This window comes from Aspergillus niger (genome assembly GCF_000002855.4).
Source record: "Aspergillus niger supercontig An02".
NCBI classification, from domain to species: domain Eukaryota; kingdom Fungi; phylum Ascomycota; class Eurotiomycetes; order Eurotiales; family Aspergillaceae; genus Aspergillus; species Aspergillus niger.
In genome coordinates this window covers 1,561,863-1,575,637 of record NT_166519.1, presented here as the reverse complement: position 1 = coordinate 1,575,637, position 13,775 = coordinate 1,561,863, and the positions used below count along the sequence as shown (strand labels likewise).

General features: G+C 50.5%; 8 protein-coding genes across 8 annotated transcripts; 3 read left to right on the top strand and 5 right to left on the bottom strand.

The window, feature by feature from the left end:
* Position 1: 1 nt before the first annotated feature.
* On the top strand, positions 2 to 1,248 carry An02g06680 (uncharacterized protein; the record flags this gene model as incomplete). Its single annotated transcript, XM_001399767.3, has 3 exons — positions 2 to 125; positions 205 to 1,058; positions 1,132 to 1,248. Coding segments are annotated over 3 exons (1,095 nt in total), but the record flags the coding sequence as incomplete, so codon positions are not given.
* Positions 1,249 to 1,765: 517 nt separating this feature from the next.
* An02g06670 (uncharacterized protein) lies at positions 1,766 to 2,698 on the bottom strand (the record flags this gene model as incomplete). Its single annotated transcript, XM_001399766.1, has 2 exons — positions 1,766 to 2,040; positions 2,107 to 2,698. The coding sequence occupies 2 exons, from the start codon at positions 2,696 to 2,698 to the stop codon at positions 1,766 to 1,768; spliced, it is 867 nt and encodes a 288-aa protein (XP_001399803.1).
* Positions 2,699 to 4,048: 1,350 nt separating this feature from the next.
* Positions 4,049 to 4,870, bottom strand: An02g06660 (hypothetical protein; the record flags this gene model as incomplete). Its single annotated transcript, XM_001399765.3, has 1 exon — positions 4,049 to 4,870. One exon carries the CDS (start codon positions 4,868 to 4,870, stop codon positions 4,049 to 4,051), a length of 822 nt encoding a protein of 273 aa, XP_001399802.1.
* A 710-nt stretch (positions 4,871 to 5,580) lies between these two features.
* On the bottom strand, positions 5,581 to 7,329 carry An02g06650 (hypothetical protein; the record flags this gene model as incomplete). The annotated part of the gene is made up of 6 exons (XM_059746377.1): positions 5,581 to 5,634; positions 6,124 to 6,247; positions 6,364 to 6,396; positions 6,625 to 6,699; positions 6,780 to 6,839; positions 7,178 to 7,329. The coding sequence occupies 6 exons, from the start codon at positions 7,327 to 7,329 to the stop codon at positions 5,581 to 5,583; spliced, it is 498 nt and encodes a 165-aa protein (XP_059606866.1).
* A 221-nt stretch (positions 7,330 to 7,550) lies between these two features.
* An02g06640 (hypothetical protein) lies at positions 7,551 to 8,534 on the top strand (the record flags this gene model as incomplete). Its single annotated transcript, XM_059746376.1, has 5 exons — positions 7,551 to 7,619; positions 7,712 to 7,771; positions 7,853 to 8,061; positions 8,152 to 8,320; positions 8,439 to 8,534. The coding sequence occupies 5 exons, from the start codon at positions 7,551 to 7,553 to the stop codon at positions 8,532 to 8,534; spliced, it is 603 nt and encodes a 200-aa protein (XP_059606865.1).
* Positions 8,535 to 8,566: 32 nt separating this feature from the next.
* Positions 8,567 to 11,216, top strand: An02g06630 (uncharacterized protein; the record flags this gene model as incomplete). The annotated part of the gene is made up of 5 exons (XM_059746375.1): positions 8,567 to 8,583; positions 9,328 to 9,438; positions 9,486 to 9,913; positions 10,047 to 10,312; positions 10,371 to 11,216. The coding sequence occupies 5 exons, from the start codon at positions 8,567 to 8,569 to the stop codon at positions 11,214 to 11,216; spliced, it is 1,668 nt and encodes a 555-aa protein (XP_059606864.1).
* Positions 11,217 to 11,345: 129 nt separating this feature from the next.
* An02g06620 (hypothetical protein) lies at positions 11,346 to 11,641 on the bottom strand (the record flags this gene model as incomplete). The annotated part of the gene is made up of 2 exons (XM_059746374.1): positions 11,346 to 11,397; positions 11,514 to 11,641. The coding sequence occupies 2 exons, from the start codon at positions 11,639 to 11,641 to the stop codon at positions 11,346 to 11,348; spliced, it is 180 nt and encodes a 59-aa protein (XP_059606863.1).
* Positions 11,642 to 12,355: 714 nt separating this feature from the next.
* On the bottom strand, positions 12,356 to 13,423 carry An02g06610 (uncharacterized protein; the record flags this gene model as incomplete). Its single annotated transcript, XM_059746373.1, has 2 exons — positions 12,356 to 12,963; positions 13,318 to 13,423. 2 exons carry the CDS (start codon positions 13,421 to 13,423, stop codon positions 12,356 to 12,358), a joined length of 714 nt encoding a protein of 237 aa, XP_059606862.1.
* Positions 13,424 to 13,775: the final 352 nt, after the last annotated feature.

Here is a 13,775-nt window from a genome sequence, read left to right as displayed (position 1 = left end):
GCCCGCCACGACGACTGCCCCGAATGCCCCCTCCGCAGAGAACCCCGCGCAACAACAGCGCACGACCAACAACGACGATGACGATGATGATGATGACGACGAATCAGAATTTGATGAATTAGATGGTATGTATACACCTCTTTTCAATCCAATTCAACATATATTCCCAATAGACCAGTTTTTGACTAAACAACAATGTATCAGAGGTCCTCGACGACTTCAAACCCAAACCATCCCCCGCCCCCGCTAAACCCGATGCCGCGCAACCGTCAGCCCCCGATGACTTCGACGAGGAGGCCTTCCTCCGCCAACTCGAACAAGATATGGCGAATATGATGGGTGGTATCGGTGGCGGCGCCAGCAACGACGCCGCTGCGGCTGCGGCTGGCGCCACCGATAGCAACGACGGCACGCTCGACAAAGACGCCGAGGCATTCGCCAAAATCCTCGAGCAAAGCGGCGTCTCACCCTCGGACTTCCTGAAACAGCTCGTCGGAGACGTAATGATGAAAGGCGACGACGATAACAGCACTACGGCCGCCACTGCGGGCTCTTCAGCAGCACCAGCACCAGCATCATCAACACCATCAACCAGCGGCGGTGGAATCAACAACAACACCACCGCAGCACCCGAAACCTTCAACGACACCATTCAGCGCACAATCGAACGGATGAAAGAATCCGGCGACAAAGCCACGGCGGCAGCCTCGGAGGACGACATGTCGGATGACCTGGTAGCGCAGCTCATCAAGGCGATCGAGGCGGGGGCATCGTCAGGCGAAGGTGGTGACGAGGGGGATCTGACGAAGATGTTCATGGGCATGATGGAACAATTGTCGAACAAAGAGATTTTGTATGAGCCGATTAAGGAGCTTGATACGAAGTTCGGGCCTTGGATCAAGGAGAACAAGGGCAAGGGGAAGGTGTCGGAGGAGGATATGGCGAGGTATGAGAGACAGGCGGGGGTGGTCAGGCAGATTGTGAGTAAGTTTGAGGAGAAGGGGTATTCGGATGAGGATCCGAAGTGTAGGGAGTATGTGTGGGAGAAGATGCAGGAGGTAAGTCCCGCCTTTCAGACTTCCTTCCTTTATTTCCCCTTTTAGTGGTCTAATGCTAATTTTGCTACGATAGATGCAAGCGGCGGGCAACCCGCCTGATGAGCTGATTTCTGCTCCTTGGATGGAGGATCTTAAGGGTCCCGGTGGTGGTGCTGGCGCGGGTGGTGTCCCTGATTGTCCGCAGCAATGATATGAGTACTAGAATACTAGTAATACTATATATACACTGGCTGAGAGCCAGGATTCCAGTTCATATTCATGTTCAGATTTGGTGTTCGTAGTGTTGGGAGAACATACCCCTAAATATACCCTATACCATTGGTACTAGTACAAGTGAATAAGCAGCAGTGTGCACCTCCGCATGCCAGGTACTACTACAACACACGATTGTATCAAATAGTAGATGAATACACGAGTATGATTACAGGAGATAGATACTCAGACTAATTGGCTATATTATATGATCTGTTGATCACTATCTAGATAGTTAAGGTAAGTAGGTAAGTAAACCCCATGTCATAAGCACTCAATCCATGCACACCATTCAACGCCAAACCATACATATCATGCCATACCATGCTTTTGCCCTGTCCACGATAACCAATATGATAGTAGTAGTAGTTGTGACAGTCTCGTCGGCCCGCAACAAGACATTCCATATCCATATCCAATACAGACACACACATACACACACATGAAGGCGAAAATCACGACATATCCATATCCTGACTATGAGCGAACTCCCCACTTGATCCAGGGATATCGTTATGTCCATCATGCCCCGCTAGATCCATGAACAGATCGTCGTATTCTTCTTCGTCGCTGAACGAGGTATTCATCCCACCATTACCTCTACCACCTGAATCAAACCCTCCTTGGTGATACTGCTGCTGCTGCTGCTGCTGATTCAAATACTCCAACCGCTCCATCTCAGCCGCCTGTTCTTGCAAGTACTCGTCCAGAGCATGTGCGTCTACATCATCTGAGCAGGAATTCATTAGCACTCTGACCACAATACCAGAGTCATGAAGAGAGGAAGAAAACATACCAAATCCATTCATATAATCCTCTTCTCCCTCCTCCTCAACGACACCCATCATCTCCTCCGCCCTCCTCCTCATCACCTCCCCCCACCTCTTCTCCTCCGCCACATGCTCCATAAGCACCAACTGCTCGCCGCGATCTCCGAACCGCCCGTCATCCCGATCCCGCTTCACGCGATTCAGAAACAGATTCCGGCGTGCCGAGGGAGACGCACTTGATTTTAAGTGCTTGTTCATGGGGTTGGAGATCGTGTTGGCGTAGCGGTGGGCATAGTTGGGGGAGGACTGGATGTTTCTCTGTCTTCTTGAGAATTGGTGTGATTGTTGTTGTTGTTGTTGCTGTGACGGGGTTGGGGATGGTGGTGCTGATGCCGATATGGAGGGGAGTTTGGTGGGTGTTGGGAGCGTGAAGGGGCTGGAGGGGAGGTTGAATTGGGTGTTGTTGGAGGCGAAGATATTGGGCGTTGGGGTGTTTGTGTGGCGGCGTGGTGAGAGGGGGGATGGTCGGGTGGGTGTGTATTGCTGGTGTTGGTGATGTTGAGGTGGTGGTGGTGATGACCCTGGTTGTTGCTGCATGGGGAGAGTAGCGAACATCATTATGGATGTCTTTGGTGGGTTGATTGATTGATTGATCGATTGATGTAATGCGATTCAGGTGGGTGGATGAATGGAGGAGGATATGTCACGCGTGGAGGTAGTGATAATATAGTGCAAGTATGAATTAGAACGTATGATCGTCACTCATGCGACAGAGACAGAAGTAGATAAAATTGGGAAGTAATCGCAATGGCAACTCAATCGTATCTATCCAGTTGATAGTAGAGAGATGGTTGTCCGGAGAGACCAGCAATGGCCGCGGCGGAACAACGTGAAAGGCGGCAGGGATTCGCGAGCGCGTCCGACACGACGCCACGTGCCCACTAAACTGCTTCGGGATATATTGCATTCCTCAGGCTGTCAGGCACCACAGCGTCATTGACACCTCCGCTGTGCGACGCATCATATGTAGACGGACCATATGATTATGCGGCGTTTTGCATCGTACATTATTATGATCGATATATTCCGAGGGTCTTAATGACCGATCAAGGCTGCTATACACCTGGGTTGTAGTAGATGGAGGCTGGGTCTTAGGGCCTCTGACCGATCATACTGTTCTATTTTGAGTAATTATGAAATGGAGATAGGTACGTTGCTATATGGTGCTGCTGAGTGTGGATGTGAGATAGACTGGATCGGCTTTAGATAATGCAAGTGGATGATAAACTCACATTGCAGGATCGCAGGTTCCTGGTGCAGGGTTCACTCGCTACCGGCATATAGTGTGGATTAAGACATGTCATGGAATGTGCTAATTCTTACCGAAGTCCACTGTATTAGATATGATAAACGAGATTTGGGATTGTCAGACGCTATCTTGCAAGACTGCCACTACATCATTTACAGTACTGCTAAGGTCCTTCTCAAGTCATTTTTTTGATTAAATACATACAATCGAAAGCTTTTGAAGGCTGAGATCGGGGACCTGCAATCCACAGCAGAGACAGAGATAGGACACTTCGCCGCTCACTGCTCCACTAGAAAAGAAACAAATGCTCGAGGGGGGAATCAAACTAAATCGGCCAACCATAAATGCTAGGACAAAATCGCTGTGCTAAGTAAAAGGAGCGTGACATCGGAAAAGACCCGACGTATGGTCTATCAGAGCGAGAAAGGAGCGGTAGCTTCTTGAATGCAAAGCAAACAACCCAAGATAGCAGTGAAGAAAACGACAAATCAGAGGATTTCCTCTCCACAAGCGCCAACAATAACTGCGTCATAATCGTACAAATTTACAGTCTCAAGAACGGTATCAGACCAGACCATATGCCTTCCCTGTTCGTTACCGCAGGATGAACATAGGAAACGGGTGGTGTGTTCGTATCATTGATAGAATGCCCGGTCGGCTTAGAAGTTTGATGCAGCATTGACAGGTCCAGGGTTGTGGTACTGGTCAAGCGTGGTCTTGAAGGGCGTGCCACCAGCACCCGGGCTGGGTGCCTTCTCGCGAGCACCTGCACCGACTGCCGTACCGCTCATGAGATCAGCAGCCTCATCGTTGTCTTGGGCAGCCTTGCGAGCATGGATCCTCCAGCCAACAACGGCAAGGGCACCGACGATGATTGCACCACCCACACCGACGACGACACCGATGATGATCTTCTTCTGAGAGGACGAGAGACCAGAGCTGCTGTTAGAGTTATCAGACGAAGTGCCGCTCAGACTAGGGTTGCCCGTGGATTCAGAACTGGCGGGAGTCGACGTAGTGGTGAGAGTGGTTTGGACAGGGGTTCCGCTGATGGTCTCGATGGTCGTGACCGTCTGCACGACCGGGGTTGCGGTGGTCTGCTGAGTAGTGCTTTCGACGGTGGTCTTGCCGTTCTTGTCTGTTGTAGTGACTGCAGTTGTCTGCGCATTGTTGTTGTTATTGGATGACGTTGTCTGCTGCGGCTGGGTAGTTTGTTGAGGTTGCTTGGTCGTGGAAGTAGTCTCTTCCGAGCTTGACGTAGTTGTAGGCTCACTGGTAGTGGAAGTGCTCTCCGAAGTCGAGGTAGAGGACTCAGATGTCGAAGACGATTCACTGGATGTGGTAGAAGGGGCCTCTGTGGTAGCGGCGGCAGCGGCAGAGGTGACGGCGTTGCCTACACTCGTGACTGCAGCGCTCTGGCCAGCGACGACAGCCACGAGGGACAGGGAGTAGAGGAGGAACGAAAGACGAGCGGCTCGCATGATGGGCAGGTCGGATGAGATCGATCAGTCGGACTCGGGATATTCAAGGCGTTCTTTCGAGGCTGCCAGAGCCAACACGGGTGAGGCAAGAGGACAGTGGAGAGAGAACCGAAACCGAGGAGGCGAGATTACAATTCCAACGCGACACGGGGTGCCCAGATGGTGGGAAACGATCGTTTGTAGGGTGAGAATCGGGAGGACAGCAGGAGGGAGGACAGAAAGAGGCTGTCGGGAGATATGATTCACAAGGAGGGGTTAACGAGTGACTGCAGATATAGAGTTGGGGGGGCGTGGTGGTGAGGTGTGGTAAGAAGACAGGAAAGAGCGTAAGGAGGCGGGATGGAGATGAAAAGGGACTGGAGATGAAAGAGAGACGGAGAGAGGGAGAGAGACGAAGGGAACGGGATGGTGGAAGGGCACTGGCCGGCTCAATTGGGGGGGCCACCAACGGGGACTTTGGCTGCGCAACACCAATCCCAGCGTCGTGCCCAGGAGTCGGCGCTCTCTAGCGTCGGCGCTAAAGGACATGCCAGCCAGTCAGCGGCTGCCAGTTGAGACAGTTCTGCACAGGGGCGCCCCTCGTTTTGTGTTTTTTGTGTTTTTTGTGTTTTTCTGGTGTTTTGGTTTGCATTTTTGGGGCGCCTGACTTTCCGCCCAGTATTTGGTATTATGGGTACGATGGGTATTCTTCTTTTTCTGCCCGTTGGCTGTCACGGCTTCTTGTCTCGGACTACTATGCCCAATACGGTGCTTTCTGGGTCCTCCTAATTCCATTCTAACCTCCTAGTGAGGTACCCGAACAGTAGTGCTCCGGATTATTCGGCTAGAGTGAGGAGCAAGCAAGTCCATAGTATGGTAGATCACAAAGCGATCTTACAAAATTAATGAGTTCCATCAGAGTAATCATGGTACACACGTTGCTATTTTAAGGCATGTACCATGGGTCCCTAGGTACCGGTTAATGACCGTACCATAAAAAACAACTTTGTTCCTTGGGAAGAATTACCTAAGACTCGGCACCAACCAACAAACAACAAACACTGAATCTATCCACAATCTACTACAATGACTGGATATGTGTATATTCCGTTAACTTTTTATGCTTCTCCATGTGGGATTGTTCCCTTCATTGTATCCGCGTGGCTCCGGTTCAAGAGAAAGAAAAGGAACAGTAGTAAAGAAATTTCTGTAGTTTCCGAGCACCCACTTCTCTCGGTGTTTTCCTGGATGGAAATACGTAAATTCTCTCTCACGTGTTTCCCTTCCGAAGAAATCTTTCCATCTTTCCAAACATAGCCATCGACGTGTGCCGGCTCACCCGACTGCAGCACTCGTCCTACCTTCAGTCCTCCCGAAACTCCGTGCGCTGCAGGGCAGCTGCCCGCTTAATGGACGTCAGGGCGGCAATTGGGCCGGTGACTCCGTTCCAACAGCGTTATTGCTGAGCTGTCTTTCCTTATGGCAATGCCAACGGGGCTTAGTAGTTAGTCTACTTCCCCGTAGCGTTATCACTAACCCCAAAGACCCTGCATCTTAAGGGTCAAACTGGTCTTATTCGTAATGATTCATCCTTCCTAAACCTTAGCCTGGGTGCCACTCGACACTTTCATAATAACAGCTGAATCATTATTCATTAGCCTAATCATCGTCTTCTCTCACCGTGAGAGAGGGTTAGCTAGCTCGCTAGCCACTTTCGAGTTCGAGTCGGGTGATCGGCAGCATATGACGGTTCTAGATTCCTCTCTGCAATTTACAAAGTATCCAGTTGGCCGTCACTAGACATGACACGGCGCTCTGGAACGTTGCTGTCCTTATTAGACTCCATTTTCCTGCTAATTAACAGACCCGTGGGGTTGACGACTTCTTAAAGTGGTTTTGGTCTCGATGGGTTCCAGTGTGTTGTGTGTACTCGTAGAGGTTACGTATATCTTCTCCGTGGTGCGTGTGCCTAGACCGTTCCCCCATAACCCTCACAAGTAGAGGATATTACGGGTCGATTCGGGTCTCTGCAGCCACTCCGTCCGCCAGTTGATCGCGTGGCAAGGATGTGTGATCTCCGGTTGCTTTTCTCCTAGTTACTTGCTTAGTGATCGGGGTTAGTCAGGGCGTTCGTTATCATTCCCTTCGCTTCGCTTGCATTAGTTATTTACTTGGTATGTAATCAGTTATGGAAATGTCAAGTGACTCAGTTGGGATATTTCGACGAGGTTAGTTTACGTATGTGCATACATCCGTAGTATGTAAGTATTTCCATCCTCTGTATTCTGTGGTCGCACAAGTAACACTTCGCATGCATATCCAGGTTACGCAAAGAATAAAGTAGCCCTGGCAGCGAGGGCACACTCGTGCTGGGGAATCCCTGGGAAATCGGCCCTTGAAACATACAGGCCCTGCCATCCGGATTTCCCGACATTGTACACATCACATGGGGGATAAGGTTTTAGTCGTGCCCCAGCCATGGGCTGCTATGACCAAGGGATAAGATCGGTTCTGCCTAGGAGGTTCGGATGATATAAGCAATGGATGTGCTTATTAAATTAGTCCATTGAACATTTGGTTACGTTCGACCCTAATAGAGACTATATGTGTACGCTTCGACATTTCAAAGCCCAACCCAACTGTCCAAAGATACACGGTCAGGCAAAGCGGATGAAGCAATAGAAATTGTTCTCCGGATGGAATGAGGGATATAGCTCATGGTGCAGAAGAGCTACAGCCCAATCTGTATCCGGTATACCAGACATGCACGGTATATAGACAGAAGAATGGACAGCAACAATAACATAAAAACAGAAAAAGAGTATATGAATATTGATGGGTATCACAAGTCATAGAAAGTAGGGCTGTCACAAAAGCCCGGATGGAAGAAACTCCACCTTCTCATCAATGCTTATTGCGGGGGTTCCCTTTCACCTGGTCCTTCAGCTCTTCCTTGAAGTACTCAAAGAATTGGTTCAACTTCGAAGCTAGAGTGAGGGGCAGGTTAGTATCAAAGGATACTACACAGCTACCACGACCAATTCACGGCATGGGCGAACTTCATACCAGACTTTCCAGAGTCAGGGCCATGCACCTCTTCCAGTGGGACACCAGTCTTCAGGTGATGGACTTTGCGGTGAATCCCCCCAACCAGTTTATGGAACGACCGGCTGGCCAGCAGCTATATGTGGCAACATGAGCATCAAGCTCAAGTAATTGACATTATCATACACCTACCCTAGCGGTAAGCCATTCCTGTATGAAGGAAACTGTTAGTATGGAGCTTGTGTGCGATAGTCCAGATACCTCTGCCTCAGACGCACCTCGAGGGGCCGTAGCAGGAATGCGCTTTTGAGAAAAGCCCGAAACATCTTCAGTATGGACTACGTTAATAGGCGGAATCCGTGGCAACACAAGCTAGGCCAAAGCTTGAGTGCAAAAGGGATGAAGCCAGCGCACCGTAGGGGGCTGGTGATAAGCGAAAGGAGAAGGAAAAACGCGTTGTTGCACCCTTGAAGAGAGGAAAAAAGAGGCAACTGTGAGGTCCAGCCACCAACTGAGTTAAGCCTGAGGCTTGGTGACACAACAGGGTGTTCCACCAATCAGGGTCAAAGGACTCGACTCTCCGCCCGCGGCAAGTTGTCTCGGAGAAATTAATAATCCGGACGGTTTAAAGGGATGGTAAGTGGATAGATCGGCCGCCTGAGGCCGACCATCATGGCTGGTGATGGCCGGTTGGATGAAGATCTCAAGGCACCGCTGGAGATCTGAATCATGCTTGGGACGGAGCATGGCTCTGAATGGTGAATGCAAGTGCTTTTGTAGTCTCCGTTCCTGAAAGATGCTCTCCTGATTACATCAGTGTTTTGCCATCCAACCCTTAACTAAAGCATGGAAGCCGTCGTAATGCGCAACTAAATAATAATATTAATAATAAAATAAATCTCCTGAAGGGATCCATACCGTATGGACCCCGAATACTTCTGAAGAAAAAGAAAAATTACTTGGAAATCGAAGGATCGTTTTTCGTTCGATACATACAAACTCTGCCAACCTGTCAGAGAAACATCTCCTTTTCTTTAATATTTTTATTGACTGCCCAATTCTGCTTCTTTTCTCTTCCTGTATACTCACACCTATTCTATTACTCCAATCTTACTCTCCTTTACCACTACATTATAATAACTTATTTAATGACTCCATTGATTGGACTGCTGGCCACGTCCTGAGGTTTTGAAAGAAAACAAGACGAGAGAGAGAGTGCGGGGAGAACAGCAATTGCCATTCGGTGTCGCGAGGGGGTCTTGCATCAAATACTCTCCTTCTTTTCCTGCTGCTGGCCGGACCCTCTCGCCTGCTGTTCCCAGGTCGCATTTCGTTGACAGGGTTATTACTTCATCTTGACTGACCCGGTGGTTCTCCCTGTTCCTCCATTCCCTTCTTAAAATAAATATTCCCATCTTTACTACACGTTGCAGGGGTCGTGGGCTGCACGAAGAAGTTGGCTGTCGGGACTTGTCTGCCGGCCGAGTCATCTTCCATATTATCGACTGCCAGGCAGTCTTCCTATTCGGCCGCGCGTTGTTCCCGTGAGATCCAGAAATCTGGCCAAGCATAATATTACGTCGAGGGGCAGCTTCCACAGCTGTCCCGATCTGTCCACGCTACAGATATCATCCCTGCCGCATCCCCCCAACGGCGCGCACGAGGATCCGCCCGACGGCATCGAGGGGGAAGTCATCACTGCCCCAACCTCCCGCTCGCCCTCGCCCGATACCTTCAGTCTACGCAGCGGTCCCCGAAAACTCGCAGCGACTAAGAAGCGGGTCTCGAAGAAGGCGCGCGGCGTCCTGGGCAAGGTTCGGGCCTTCCAGAGGATCGCTGCGGCCAAGATGGCTCATCCCACCATCAAAATCGATACCAGCGTACAAGCGACCAAGCGGTCGCTCCCCGAGGATAACGACGATGGCTTCGAGATAATAGATGGTCCGGAGAACGATGATCCTGGCCTGGAAGCGCGCGATAATGAATCCGTTCCTCCATTTCTCTGCCAGTCGGTCCTAGGTCAGTATGCGCCCGCTTAGCACTTCACCCCGCTTGCTGCTTCTGGGTCTCCCAGTCGTTTCTGGCGCGGTTGCATGTGTTGCACCTCTATAATATGGTCTACAGCCTGACTAATACAACTGTTTTGTGATAGAAATCCATCAAAAATTCGAGGAACTCGAATGGATGCAGCGGACACGGATACACGAGGGGATGTTAGCCAACGACCCCTCACACCGTTGGGCGCTAGAGGGAGACCCCGAGGTCAGGGCAAGGAACCGATATGTGAATGTGCAGGCATGGGCCAACTCCCGCATCCATTTGCGGGTGCCAGAAGGCGAATGCGATTTTATTAACGCGTCGCCGATCGTCCTCGAGGATTCAGTCTCGCAGCAGGAGAGACGGTATATCGCGACGCAGGTGGGCGCATACATTCTGTCGAGTGTTGAGGGATAATTGCTAATCCGCTGCCATGTAGGGACCGAAGCCTGACCATCTCTCCCACTTTTGGCACATGGTGTTCCATGAAAGTGATGATGTAGGCGTCATCGTTATGCTCACGCAGACATTCGAAGCGGGCAGAGAGAAATGTGCTCAGTACTTCCCACTGGACCGCGAAAACCCCACGATGCCCCTGCGACGTGTTGAGCAAGACCCTTTCGTGAACGACCACCATCACCAGCAAGCAGACGAGGACCTTCTAGGCTATGTTACACTGCTCGAGACCCAATGGGATCCCACATCTCGCTCGGAAATCCGCAAACTTCGGCTCACCCTCGGCACCGAGTCAAAGATTGTCTGGCATTTTCTCTTCGCCGGCTGGGCGGACTATTCCAAGCCCGAGGGCGAAGACCGTGATGCGCTCCTTCAGTTGATCAAACTGTCCGGTTCGAAATGCACCCCAGCAAACCCCCGCATTGTGCACTGCAGTGCTGGTGTTGGCCGGACAGGCACCTTTATCGCGCTTGACCATCTTTTGCAGGAGCTCGAGTCCGGCCAGTTACTCGAGGCAACTGACCCCGACATCGACCCTGTCTTTGAGACAGTCAACCAGATGCGCGAGCAGCGAATGATGATGGTCTATAATGAGATGCAACTCCAATTTATATACGAAGTTCTACGGGAGCAGACCGATCTAAAGCTCGGAAAGACTGCCTTGCCCAGCGGGCGCAAGTCGGATGAGAGGTCAACGAAGATGGCCAAATTGTCGACCGACGACAGCTACCGGCCATCCTCCAAACCTGAGCTCGAACCTGCTGAAGATCATCGATCTACTCCTACCCGGAGCTGGTCGGGCACCCCCGAGGTTTCCGATAATGAATGAAGCTGGGAACAGTCAGTTCCCGCTTTAGACAACATTATTATATTACCTTCCCTCGTACATATATAACATTCTAATCGCCTACTGATGTTTTTCTTTTGCCATGTTTGTCTTTTTTTTTGCCATGACTAGTTACGAGTTCTGACCTGCATCTTCACCATGCATCTTTGCCCTTTGCGCCACCCTGCATACTATGTTTCAGTATACGACCTGATGCTTTTATTCCTTCAATGTTCAGGATGCTTACCTTTCCGCAAGCAAAACGTCCTGGGCATTGCCAGCCGAGGCTGATGTGCTTACCTCCCGCGCGAATCTCTCTCTTCAGCTTTCTTTTTGTTTCCCCCCCCTCCTATAGCATTAGAACTGGTGTACCATACTGGAATTGTGGATCTGCCTGGAAATGAATAACGATGCATCTGTTCATACATGTGCCCTGAAGGTGTTCCTCTCCTACACTACCAGAATACTACCATCTGAACAATCACTCAAGATAAATCAAGCGTTCTTATACTATTAGGTGGAAACAAACTCCCCCTCCTCTTCTCTGTTATCCTATGTACATCATAATATCCTCGGAGGGTTTATAGCAAAAACCAGAACCAGAACCAGGAGTAAGAATAGAGATAGATAAGGTCGTAGAGGAGAGACGCAGATATAGAGAAAACACGAACAGAATGTAAAGATCAACTCAAAACGCCGGTAGATACGGGTCGGGTCATGACACGGTCGTAGCGAAAGTAGTAGGTGTGAATAGATAGGTATGGTAACTTTTTCCCTTTCGTTTCCTTTCTGTCTGCGTAGCATAGCAATCATCGAATCGGGCGGGGTTCAAATAGCTTCCCTATCATATGACGACGGGGTGTGACGTGTATGAGTTAGGGTTATATCGGGTTGTCGCGGTGGGGCATTTAGCATATAGAGAGTGCATGCGTGATAGAGAGCGACAGGTGGTGATGAGTGCATCCACGCCAAGTAAGCGTATACATCATAATCTCATGCTCGGCAGAAACGCTATTCTGCGGAACAAAGCGGACTTCACGGCACAAGAGACGTGAGAAGCATGATAGACGGTCAATAGATAGCTAGCGAGGAGGAGGCGCGAAAGCCAGAGATCTAGCTAGCTAGCTAGCTAGGTTGCGACTTTAATCACTCCGCTTCTTTCCATCTTCAGCCGGCGACGTCCTCTTCGAGGTATCAACGGCCAAATCTCCAGACTCGTCCTCCTCATCCCAATTATCGACAGCGTTCTCATCCCAGTTATCTACCTCCTGCTCTAGGCTCATAACGCCTGTTTCCTGGGGTCCCAGACCCTCCTCCTCGTCGCTGTGGTGGCCCGTCACTCCGAGCTCGACATCGTTCTCTGTGCCGTCGCCGCCCAGGGAACCGAAGCGCGCCTTGCGTCGCCGGTCAAGCATGCGCCGGTGGTACCAACCGCAAAGGCCGACGGCGCCGAGACTGCCGACGATGTTGGCGAGGAGGTCGAACGCATCGAAGGACCTGCCGTTGGGAAGGAGACCTTGGACGATTTCGGAGCCAATGCCGAGGACGAGAGTGCAGACGACGAGGGTTAGGTGAAGGGTGCGACGACGGGTAGTGTCGAAGATCCAGTAGAATATGAGGGAGAGGAGGAAGAAGGTGACGACATGGAGGAACTTGTCATTGGGTTGAAGTTGGGACGGAAGAGTAGATGATGTGCTGTGCGGGAGGAGGCCGATGTAGGCGGCGAGGATGAGGAGGAAAAGAAAGGCGCCTGATGGGAGTGGAGTTAGCGATGCATATTACGGAAGTATTTTGGTAATAGTTGGTGGTATGGGGAGCTGGTGAAGCTCTTGAGGTAATCGGACGATTAGGTATCATAGAGCTGCACTTTGGCTTCGGAAGAGGTGGAAGCGGGTAGAAGAGCTCAATGGATGGGGAGGATTGGGGGAAAAGACATACCCGCGAAAGGGTAACGGATTCGCATGATGGGCGATCTGGAAGTAGGACGTTTAAGGGGGGAGATGTGTAGAAAGAGGAGGCCGTGGAGGGGAGAAAGAAAGGCCGGAAGAGGAAAACTGGATGATGAAGCGATGAAGATGATGGCATGTCATGTGGTTTAGCTTACGATACAGACAGACAGACAGACCGCAGAGACGCAGCCTCAGGCTGAAACTTGGGTTTATTGTGGTTGAAACATCCTCGGGAAACTCCCTGCCATTCTTCTTGTCCATCGAGGCTGGAGTGTTGCTTGTCCCCGTTCAGTTCAATACATTGACGGGTTATTGCTCTCCTCGTTGGATTGGGTTTTTTTTTATTTAATATTAATGCGGATTCACTTTTTTTCGGCTCATTCCTTATTTTTCACAGTGTTGTCTGCCTAATTTCATTCCTATATCTTCTTCTACTTTGCTAGTTGCTTAACTGCTGGCGTCAACGAATTGCGCGGTTGGTCTGAAGCTGCGGTCGCCGTTCCGCCTTCACGCTCCAACTTCATCTCATCCGTTCGCGCAGAGAACCTTATAAAGAAGCCCTCCAGTCCCCCATCAAATCCCCCACTGTTTCATCACTTGGGGCCTCCAAATC